General features: G+C 44.2%; 1 protein-coding gene across 11 annotated transcripts in view; it reads left to right on the top strand.

Moving 5' to 3' along the window:
• meis2a (Meis homeobox 2a) overlaps nucleotides 1-12,340 on the top strand; it is a 105,207-nt gene that overhangs the window by 36,996 nt on the left and 55,871 nt on the right. For 10 of the 11 annotated variants that reach the window (XM_014193733.3, XM_014193725.3, XM_014193696.3 and 7 more), the window contains one exon: nucleotides 1,879-2,024. In XM_014193733.3, the coding sequence (XP_014049208.3) occupies nucleotides 1,879-2,024 (146 nt within the window). The remainder of the gene's footprint in view (nucleotides 1-1,878; nucleotides 2,025-12,340) is intronic. The other variant, XM_082973742.1, reaches the window with a different exon arrangement.

Here is a 12,340-nt window from a genome sequence, read left to right as displayed (position 1 = left end):
TTTTCCCAGGAAGCCACACACAGTCACGCTGGGGATACAGCTAGGTCCCAGTATATTGGTTTAGTCTTTCCTGAACAAGGATTCGTACTTAGCGTGGGATTTATGGAATTTGATGCTAATGAATGTCCATTCTACAGTGACAACGCTCCCAGGCCGGACGCGTCCCCTAAACCCATATGTCCTTCAGAAGGCCCGGCCACGTCTTTATCGCCACGCAGGGAAGGAGTGCAAAGTCGCCACTTCTCTGTTTCCCTCTTTCGTGTGGCTCCCACACTAATAATGTGTAAGGAAAACACAGAACACAGACATACAGATGGGCAGACAGACAGACAGACAGACAGACAGACAGACAGACAGACAGACAGACAGACAGACAGACAGACAGACAGACAGACAGACAGACAGACAGACAGACAGACAGACAGACAGACAGACAGACAGACAGACAGACAGGCAGGCAGGCAGGCAGGCAGGCAGGCAGGCAGGCAGGCAGGCAGGCAGGCAGGCAGACAGGGAAAATTAGAGAGAGAGAGGAGGGGGAGACAGACCTTTATGCTGCATGTCCTTGTATTCTTCATCTATTTTGCATTTGACTATGCCGCCAGTCGGATCCGTTTTCTTTCCTCTCTTTTTAGTGTTATTAGTTCAAATATTTATGCAAAATTAGGGCTTGTATAGGTGCCCCTGATTGATGCCTCCCCAAAAACAGGAGGACATGCAAGTCTGAATTTTGAGAATGCCGGGGTCCTTCTCAGCCTTAGTGAAGGAGTTTTTCAGATACATAATTTAGATGCCCTCAAGGAAGGCTTTCAAGGCATTTGTGCCCGAGGGTAAGAAAAAATAACTATGACTGTTAAAAGTAAATCATTTTTGCTAATGCACAATTAATGGCCAGAGAAGAGGAGACAGAAAAGGCGAGGGCACAAAGATGGAAATTTTGGTTTAAAGGAGAAAGACTGCCTTGATATGCACTTGTTTTCCTCCCGAAATCAAACACTATTGGAAATTAATGCAGGGAGGGCTCCCGAGAGGCGCAGCGGTCTAAGGCACTGCATCTCAGTGCTGGAGGCATCACTACAGACCCTGGTTCGATCCCGGGCTGTATCCCAACCGGCCGTGATCGGTATTCCCATAGGGCGGCGCACAATTGGCCCAGCGTCGTCCGGGTTAAGGGAGGGTTTGGCCGAGGTAGGCCGTCATTGTAAAATAAGAATTTGTTCTTAACTGACTTGACTAGTTAAATACAAAAAAAGGGAGAGAGAGCCGCCCTTCTACTGGCCTGCCATGCTAATCTGCTGGAGGAAGGGGGAGGTTCAACTCTTGTCCATTATGTGCATCAAACTGCAACAATGAACAAACCCAATGCACACCCCACTTTAATTCACAACTTACTCAATTGGGTGCCCCCGAATGTTCAACTTCTGTGGGTTTGTTTGTGTGTGTGTGTGTTCATAAGACTCCCTTCTCAGTCCATCCAGACCCTTTGGATCAGAAGAAAAGCATGACATTATGTCAAGCCTGTGGATTTAATTGACTTAATGTACTGCAGCCCCAATCTTGAAGCCTCCTTGTCATTTTTTTTCCCTTCTTTCCCTCGCTCTCTCCCTTTTTCTCCTCCTATTGAACAATCTGGAGTGGAATCAGGAGCCTAGTGTTTCTGCTTCCAACCAAAACACAGTCATTAACCCCCATCCATTCCTCTCTACTGTTCTGGGTGTGAGAACTTACCTCTAGTTCTCTGTCTACAGCAAACCCCTCTCCCTCTGTGCCTAAATCCCACTACTTCTATGCAGGCATTAGTGAAGGATGTCAAGGCTTCCTATTGGTCCATCTTCTGTCCTAGGCTGCTATTTAACCCTGTGTCTTGTCTCTGCCTAGGAGATGGTTTAGAGAACAGCGTGGCGTCTCCTGGCACAGGGGATGATGACGACCCGGACAAGGAGAAGAAGAGGCAGAAGAAGCGCGGCATCTTCCCCAAGGTGGCCACCAACATCATGAGGGCGTGGCTGTTCCAGCATCTCACGGTGAGTACCCACATAGTGGAGCAGCCTTTGCACACTGGGGCCAGAACTAGGGCTGTGGCAGTTATGAAATTCTGTCAGCCGGTGATTATCAAGCAAATAACTGTCGGTCTCATGGTAATTGACCGTTAATGAACATAAACACATTTAGCATCTCCTGGCTTCCACGCATAGCCTACAAGCCACTGATGCAGACCTTTGGAACATCTACGTTTGAAAAATTCTAATAAATCTATTTAAAATAGCCTTTAGACCAGTCTAAAGAAACATGATATAAAGAAAATGTAGTATATTTCAGAAGAACATGGCCGCTGTGCCCTTGGGCTGTATATAATAATTATAATTCCCTTCTCCTGGCTGTGTGTTCCGAAGCACCTATCACTCACATGGCTCTCTCAGATATCTCAATTCTTATTAGCCAATGTCCGTCATGTGATCGGGTTCTTGTCACACGCGCGCCTATCTCAGCTCCGAAGTAGGCTACAAGTGAAGACAGACACATTGGGGATGCACCTGCGCACGTCCTTGTTATCGAATTCCGAGGAGCATATTGAAGATGTTAGAAGAACTGTCCTCAATTACTTTTCGTCAGCCAATAAGATGAGTTGGCCTAACGAACAGCAAAAGCACTAGCCTATGTCAATCTACTTTCCTCCATAGTTCAAAAGTTTACCTATTCTATTAGTCTTGTCCTTCTGTGTGAGAAATAAACATTCCAAACATAGTCTGGGACAGTTGTGGGATGCGATAGATCCCAAATTAATACAACCGCTCGCCTCCCAATTTTTCTTTTTAAAAGCAGTGAGGCTGATGCAACAGATCAGAACGTTTAGCTTAAAATGTTGATAAACTATTAGGTTATTTGTTTACATTATAAGCGCAGCAATGTGCACACAGCAGTAGGCTATAAGCGCGAATATTCCAAAATGCAATCAATTAGCGGGAAAACACTCTCAAAATGTATCACATATGCGATTATGCATGTAATGCTTTATTATAAAGGTGCATTTTTATAGTGAAAATGATCATCCCCAAACTTGAAACTCACGCGCCGCCTATGTATGCCAGTTAGGATCTACACCGGTTGTAAAGCGGATTAATGTGTTTCATTTTAAGAAGTTATTTGGCCACTTTAGTTGTGATACAAGCCATATAAACATATAGACCTATGGGCTAGGCTACATGAGGTGTGGGACAATGATTTGAAAAAGTTGCCAAAAAAAGGCATGCACTGTTTTTTGCCTTACTGCACACAAGCTGAGCATCATTTAAAAATGATAATATATCATTCATAAGTGATAGGCTAATATTGTCACCCATCAGAGTATTCTTGATTTAATCTTCTCTTTACATATACTAAATATTATATGTGTGAAATTAGTTTTGATTTAGAGTGGACCATTATCATGCACCTGTCTCAGAACAGGGGCAGGGGGAAAAATACATGTCATCTATGCACTTAAATAGCGAATGGAGGACGCTTTTCCCTGTGGTTTATTTTCATGCCAGCCAGGTAGTAAAGCGAAGCAATGTGCTTAATATTAGGAAAGTTGAGAAATAAATATTGTAGGCCAAGCCTATAGAAAGCTGACGGGATCCTCCTCTTTTTATTAGAGGCCCTTAAAACTCTGTTTTCTCATGCAATTGCATAGCCTACAGAATTGTTGCGCAAAATGAGCTCATGGGCTCTCTTGAAGTGCTTGATTTGATTTTGAATTACATTTGCATTGATGTCAGAGTGATTAAAGAGACAATAGAGTGCTGAGTACCAGGCAGATAGTAAGTTTGGGAGGCTACTAATGACCAGCAGCAGCATCAGAGCTTGGAGAAGCCTAATTACCGTGACTAAATGGTCATGTGGAATTTAACTGCCTTCATGACTTGTGACCGCCGGTGTGGCGGTAATACGGTCACCCGTAACAGCCCTAGCCGGAACAATACCAATATCACGATACTCGTTAGTATTTTGGCAAGGAAACATTTCACTTCTTTAGGAAAACAGCCCTAATGTTGGAAACAAACATCCTGTTGTCATCCAGAGTCACATTCATTTATTTTCCAAGCTATACCTCACAATATTTTACATACAGCAGGTTTTTAAAGGACCAAAGAGTTTTGGTCTGCTTCTTGTTTTTATTTTTGCCATGGAATAAAATGTGCGGTATTGTCACAGCCCTAGTGCCCACACATCACAGGAGGTTGGGTGCACCTTAATTGGGTAGGACAGGCTTGTGGTAATGACTGGAGCAGAATAAGTGGAATGGTATCAAATACATCACACACATTATTATTATGAGCCGTGCTTCCGTCAGCAAGCTCCTGTGACACACATATAAACAAGTGTACACACATGTACACGTACACATACGCACACATACACACCTGTCACTGACTTGTCACGCTCGCCTGTCACTCACCTGTCATTGGTCCAGAGTGACCGGGTCAATTCAATCAGACAAAGCCAGTTTGCTCTGCTGAAGAGCCTCTGAGATGTGGAGGTAGTGCTGACGCCTAGCTAGTGGAACGTCAGCAGCCCTGTCCACTGGTTTGGGACATACTGCACATCACATTGCCTTTCAATACAATACTGGCTCTGTGTTTATTCTACACTGACAGCTACACTGTTTTTTCATAGAAACATTTTGCACAAACATCATCCAAACCGGAAAATGTAGCCTACATCAGTCCTAGCTCTAACTGAAGAAAGACTGATGTAACACAAGCAGTCATATTTAACTAAGTCTTGGCTGACAGAAACCACAATCTGAATGAGCTAATAGCAATTACTATTTACATTTCATCACATCACAGGTGATCTCTCCATTGATCGAAATAATTGGGTAAAACACTTAATAAAAATCTAAACTAATCCGACATTTGTGCGCGCCACCATGTTTGTTTTTTCGCGTCAACCGAAGATAAGAAGAGGAGACAAGATGAGTTTGGTCTGTTTGCAGTATGGATGTTGAAGGGGGTGTGTCGTCTATGATCATTAATTTCCCTTCATTCACTTACGGAAGTTTAGTCGAAAGATGAGTGAACCATTCCTTCACCTCATTAAAACATCTTTGGTCTGACAGACGTTTACGTGACACACAGAATGCATTGTATAATGTCAACATGGCGCCACACATAGCTGGCAAACAGCACAGCGCATCATAATCAGTACAACCTTCATAAAAGCATTTTATACACATCATAGGTGTCCATTACAATCTATGCAATAATCAGAATGCATTATTTGTCACCAGTATTTGAAAACATGTGAATAAAACTGTAAATACATTATGCTCCATACATAGATACATCATATATACATACATACATACATACATACATACATACAACTACATACATACATACATACATACATACATACTGTATGCTACTGTACAGCAGAAATGCCAACACAATATACAGAAAATAAGGAACTTACTTTGATAGGAACGCACACATGTCCAAAGTTATTATTTGTTCTAAAAACAAACAATGAAGGCAATGTGAGCACCAGCCAGAAAAAGTTTATTCAAGATTGCGCAAATGTCTACATACTTGATCTGCGGAAATACTGGGGAAGTGCTTGGGCTCCCCTCGAAGAGAGAAGATTGTCCGGCTCAGTAAAGCCTCAAACATAAATTGTCCGCAACAGTGAAATGGGCTACTTCTATGTGAATTAATGAGGAGACGGAACACACCTCAGTTCAAACTGTTAGAAAATAAAACTTGTTAGAAAATAATTTGAAATTGACAAGTTGAAACATTGCCTATAGATAATTAGCAGGTAGCACGTGTTTACTGTCCTGTTGCGTAACAATCACATTTTGGAACAGTGAGTGCATTCTGACATCATGTGCATAAAAACAAGTCATGCTGGGAGCGACCGTTAGAGATATTTGGAACTCACGCGTGGAAAGGTTAATATGCGTGCTATGTCAGTGCCATTTTTACTATTGGCTTTTACATTAAAAGGAAAAATGTGAGATGTTTTTCAAGCACTTACAGTATGTCTTAAGTATAAACAGTACCTGTCTGTTGTTATATTTCCTCTATATTCTGTCCGTTGTTTGAGGTTGAGAGGTTGCATGTTAAGCTGGCTTCTCGCCAAAACACAGAGAAGCTTGTTTGTTTGCCTCACTCTCTCTCTCTTTGCCGAACACTTAAATCAGACAACATCTGACAACGGCTCATTCACTTCAGTAGGCAAAGAGTGACGCTAAATATTCAGAGGACACGTTCATTCTGTGGATAGTTTTAGAAATTAATATCTGTGTGTGTGTGTGTGTGTGTGTGTGTGTGTGTGTGTGTGTGTGTGTGTGTGTGTGTGTGGTGTGTGTGTGTGTGTGTGTGTGTGTGTGCGTGCTTGTGTTTATTATTAGCGAGGGTCCCTGTAAAGCCACTGTAGAGTCAGGAGTCACTGAACAGTGTTTGTGTGCACTGAGGTGATGCAGCTAGCCAGGCAGCATGGTCCAGGAGAAGGGAGTGTGTGTGTGCGGTGGGGGTGGGGGGGGGTCACATAGTGGGGGTTGGGAAGGTTGGGGTTGTCATGTCCCACCGCCCTCTCTGATGTCAGAACATTATCAGAACGGCGGTCTGTATTGATTTTTAACAGGGAGGTCTGATTTCAGGCAGAGAGGTGGACGGGACACACAAGCTGGTGTCTGCTGACCACGTGGCTTAGTTAGGATGGACAGAGTGATAGGATGAAGGAGAGATGTATGAATGGAGAAGAAGAATGAGGGAGGAAGGTAGTGAGCCAGGGCAGGTCAGAACCCCAGGATGATCCTGATCCCCCACTCCCTGTGCCTGCTTTTCCCAAAGCCTCTGCCCCCCTGATTACCTAACCAAAGCCCAAATAATGAGTGGCTAGCAAATACGGCCTAATTGAAAGGGCTGTAAATCCATTACATATTGGTCAGGGATAATCAGGAGTGCTTTAATCACTTTTATCTATTCAAGAGCAGCGGAGCTGCAGCAGCACAGCCCTTAGCCTTGCAGCAGCACCACACAGCACAGAGCTTATTATTCTCATCATTATCAAAATGACTTCACAGCTGTTCATGGCTAGGCTACATGGCTAGATGGTTGTTCTGTGCGTGAAGGAGGGAAAAAGGGGAAGATAGTGAGGGTTGAACATTTCGGGGGGCCACCTACCAGAGTGGTTAGACACACACACACACACACACACACACACACACACACACACACACACACACACACACACACACACACACACACACACACACACACACACACACACACACACACACACACACACACACACACACGTCTCCTAGTTAATTTGGTGCACTCATACTACAGTACGTGACCAAAAGTATGTGGACACCTGCTCGTCAAACATTTCATTCCAAAATCATGGGCATTAATATGGAGTTGGTCTCCACTTTGCTGCTATAACAACCTCCACTCTTCTGGGAAGGCTTTCCACTAGATGTTGGAACATTGCTGCAGGGACTTGCTTCCATTCAGCCACAAGAGTATTAGGGAAGTCGGGCACTGATGTTGTGCGATTAGGCCTGGCTCACAGTCGGCGTTCTAATTCATCACAAAGGTATGCGATGGGGTTGATGTCAGGGCTCTGTGCAGGCCAGTCAGGTTCTTCCACACCAATCTCGACAAACCATTTATAACCTTGCTTTGTGCACAGGGGCATTGTCATGCTGAAACAGGAAACTGTTGCCACAAAGTTGGAAGAACAGAATCGTCTGGAACGTCATTGTATGCAGTAGCGTTAAGATTTCCTTTCACAAACTTAGGGGCCTAGCCCGAACCATGAAAAACAGCCCCAGACCATTATTCCTCCTCCACCAAACTTTACAGTTGGTGCTATTTATTCGGGCAGGTAGCGTTCTCCTGGCATCCCCCAAACCCAGATGTGTCCGTCGGACTGCCAGATGGTGTAGTGTGATTCATCACTCCAGAGAACACATTTCCACTGGTCCGGAGTCCAATAGCGGTGAGCTTTACACCACTCCAGACGACGCTTGGCATTGCGCATGGTGATCTCGGCCATGGAAACCCATTTCATGAAGCTCCCAACAAACAGTTCTTGTGCTGATGTTGCTTCCAGAGGCAGTTTGGAACTCGGTAGTGGGGGTTGCAACCGAGGACAGACGATTTTTACGCGTTACGCGATTCAGCACTCGGCGGTCCCATTCTGTGAGCTTGTATGGCCTACCGCTTCACAGCTGAGATGATGTTGCTATTAGACGTTTCCACTTAAAAAAAACAGCACTTACAGTTGACCGGGGCAGCTCTAGCAGGGCAGAAATTTGACTAACTGACTTGTTGGAAAGGTGACATCCTATGACAGTGCCACGTTGAAAGTCACTGAGCTCTTCAGTAAGACCATGCTACTGCCAATGTTTGTCTATGGAGATTGCATGACCGTGTGCTCGATGTTATACACCTGCCAGCAACGGGTGTGGCTGAAATGGGCCGAATCCACTAATTTGAAGGGGTGTCCACATACTTTTGGCAATGTAGTGTAATTAGACATTTCTCGCTTTATTGAGGGATCATTAGGCTTCTTTCCTGGCGACTCGAGGAATGCCAGTTTGAAGGCCTCTCACAGTTCCAATGCTCCCCTGCTCCAAAAAAGCAGAGAAAGAAGCAAAGAAAGCTTTGCAGCCTCTCCACCAATTTCCTTTAGAATTGTTTTAAAATTGCATTGAAAGAGTGGAAAGGGGAGACCCAAGAGATTGGATCCAGGGGCAGTTGGTCTAATTCAGAGAAGTAAAGCTTTCAAAATCCCTTTTTTTTCCCACTCTCCTTTATTACCTCTCCTGCTTTGAGATGTTTTCTCAAATCTTGATTTGTCTGTTGTGAGACGCCCAGGCCAGACTTGTACAAGCAATAATCCCTCCCTTTTAACCTAACTTCATTTTTTCTTAGTCAAAAAAGAAAACTAATTGAATTATCCCCCTCTACTTTACTCTATCACACACACACACACACACACACACACACACACACACACACACACACACACCACACACACACACACACACACACACACACACACACACACCCATTCGCCTTTTCTTTTAATTTGTTAGGCAAATGTACTTTCCATTTCAGGATGCGTTTGTGCAGGGGCAAATTCTTGGGGACTTTGGCCCCTGAATGGCCTATTGCAGCATTCTTCCATTGACACATTCATTAACTGAGGCAGAGAGTGAAAGGTAGCGGGGCTTGTATTTTCTCCAGCATGCTAGCTTCTCCTCCATGAGAGCGACCACAGGGGTCTCCCTACATATGTTCTCTACATCCAGCCATTGTCACCTATTCTGAAAGAGCTCAAAAGGACGGGACCCCCTTCACACCACGAAAAACAACACAGGCCAACAGTAACAATTGTTAGCTTTCGGATTCAGAATAACAAAATCGCCCCCCCCTCCCCTCCCTCCTCGCCCCCCTCCTGGGTTCCCCCTGACCTCACACTCTCATGGGAGAAATCGCAGGGCGGCTTTCTTCATCACAATCAGATATGGAAAATAGGCCTGCTTCAATTGCCACTTGCCCCGCAGTCCTTCGGCGGCCTTCAGTCAGCCTTCAGTCAGCCTTCAGTCAGCCCAGGGAGAATGAAATGCAGCGTTTTGTGTGCGACAGACGAGATCTGATATCTTCTATACGTAATGAATACGCCGGCAATTATTTGTTTGAGTTATTGTGATAAGCCCAGCCTCTTTCATGTATGTATTCATATAGCAGCAGAAAGCATGCGAGCTGGCATCTTTTAATGCCCTGTGTGGAATTGGCAAACTGCTGAGATCAGCTGGCGTAAGCTAGCTCTAGAGGGCCAGAGACAGTCTCTCCCTCTCCCCTCCCTCCCTTTCTCTCCCTCCGTCTTCCTGAGTTTCTGGATGTCTTCCAGTCACATTAAGGGAAGTGAAATACCAGACTGTTGGTATAAGCTTTTCAATACTACAGGGAGATTATGTTATCAGAAAGGTAAACTTCACTGTTAGGGGTAAAATGTTCAACTGCGCTTCAAAAGCAGGGAGGCAGAAAGGGAAGGAGGGAGGGAGGGAGGGATGGAGAAACAGGAAGATAGGATAGATGTAAGGAGCGGAGGAGAGGGAAAGAGAGAGGTGGGCTCTAGGGAGAAAAGGGAAGACATAGGCAGGGTGAGATAGACAGAGAATGAGGTTGTGTTGCTAGGCTAACTGCTAGCCTGGGCGTTTCCATAGCAGTAAAAGGGGCTGCCCCTTCATTTGGCGAAGTTCTCCTAATTAGCCTTTTGGTACCCTCAGCCTACCGCTTTTGTAGCAACCTGCTAGCCCTCTGTTAGCCCCCAATAGAACCTGCTAAGGCAAGGGTCGACCAGGCAATGAAAACAGGAAGCACTCAGATACAAAGATACCACTCCCGGCCTGGCCTTGTCTTTTGACTAACCTAAATCCTCAAAGACCTATAAAAATAAATAGGGGACCTCAGGAGCAGACCTAGTGGGGCTAGTGTGTGTGTGTGTGTGTGTGTGTGTGTGTGTGTGTGTGTGTGTGTGTGTGTGTGTGTGTGTGTGTGTGTGTGTGTGTGTGTGTGTGTCTGTGTGTGTGTCTGTGTGTCTGTGTGTGTGTCTGTGTGCGCGCGTGCATGTGCGTGTATTCACCCATAAGTGTAATGCAGTCTATGAAGGAAGGGGTTGCACTCTCAGGCAGGCATCAAGCATCTCAGGTTTTGTGCTGGGCCATGCACCGTTTTGGCCGGGGTGTTTGGGGAAATGCTGTTAAGCTGCTAAGCCAAGTGTATTGCAACCCTGGGCTGTCTGAAAGGGAAGTGATATATCCCAGGGTCAGTTTGGGGGTCGTACGTTGAGCCAAACACTTTCACGTGGGTTCATTTGAATTGTGTTTCGTATAGAGCCCTGTTGCATATTCACTGGAATCTTAGATATGACTGGTGTCTTTCACGGTCAAAAAGTGTGACTGAATGTTGTGAAACTTTGTGTCATTGAGAAGAATGAGTTATTTATATCATGGGTATTTTTATCTCCTACAATCATGAGTGTATGAAAACATTTGTAAGTCAGATGCAGCAGGGTAGGAATGCCATGAGTGTCATGTCATTGTGACATGGTGACTGCCATGATCCAGAGCAAAATTGGTTACACAAACATAACTATCAATGGTAACATAGGCAACAACAGCGGAAGTAGAGAGATGGCACCTATAGTATCAACCCTGTCAATATAGGAGTTAACATGAGTGATGACATGATGAGTAGATGAGCAGTATTGATGTGATGAGTAGATGAGTAGTAATGACGTAATGAGTAGATGAGTATGGATAACGTGATGAGTAGTGATGACGTGATCAGTAGATGAGTAGTGATGACGTGATGACGTGATAAGTAGATGAGTAGTGATGATGTGATGAGTAGTGATGACGTGATGAGTAGATGAGTAGTGATGACATGATGAGTAGATGATTAGTGATAACGTGATGAGTAGTGATGACGTGATCAGTAGATGAGTAGTGATGACGTGATGACGTGATAAGTAGATGAGTAGTGATGACGTGATGAGTAGATGATTAGTGATAACGTGATGAGTAGATGAGTAGATGATTAGTGATAACGTGATGAGTAGATGATTAGTGATAACGTGATGAGTAGTGATAACATGATGAGTAGATGATTAGTGATAATGTGATGAGTAGATGAGTAGATGATCAGTGATAACGTGATGAGTAGATGATTAGTGATAACGTGATGAGTAGATGAGTAGATGAGTAGTGATAACGTGATGAGTAGATGATTAGTGATAACGTGATGAGTAGTGATGACGTGATGAGTAGATGATTAGTGATAACGTGATGAGTAGATGAGTAGATGAGTAGTGATAACGTGATGAGTAGATGAGTAGTGATAACGTGATGAGTAGATGAGTAGATGATTAGTGATAACGTGATGAGTAGTGATAACATGATGAGTAGAGTATTAGTGATGACGTGATGAGTAGATGAGTAGATGATTAGTGATAACGTGATGAGTAGATGAGTAGTGATAACGTGATGAGTAGATGAGTAGATGATTAGTGATAACGTGATGAGTAGTGATAGGACGGATGGAGTGACGTGAGAGTGATTAGTGATGACGTGATGAGTAGATGAGTAGATGATTAGTGATAACGTGATGAGTAGATGAGTAGTGATAACGTGATGAGTAGTGATAACATGATGAGTAGATGATTAGTGATAACGTGATGAGTAGTGATAACATGATGAGTAGATGATTAGTGATAACGTGATGAGTAGATGAGTAGTGATAACGTGATGAGTAGATGAGTAGATGATTAGTGA

Source organism: Salmo salar, chromosome 01 (genome assembly GCF_965601325.2).
Source record: "Salmo salar chromosome 01, fSalSal1, whole genome shotgun sequence".
Lineage (NCBI taxonomy): Eukaryota > Metazoa > Chordata > Actinopteri > Salmoniformes > Salmonidae > Salmo > Salmo salar.
This window is presented reverse-complemented; position numbering and strand designations above follow the sequence as displayed.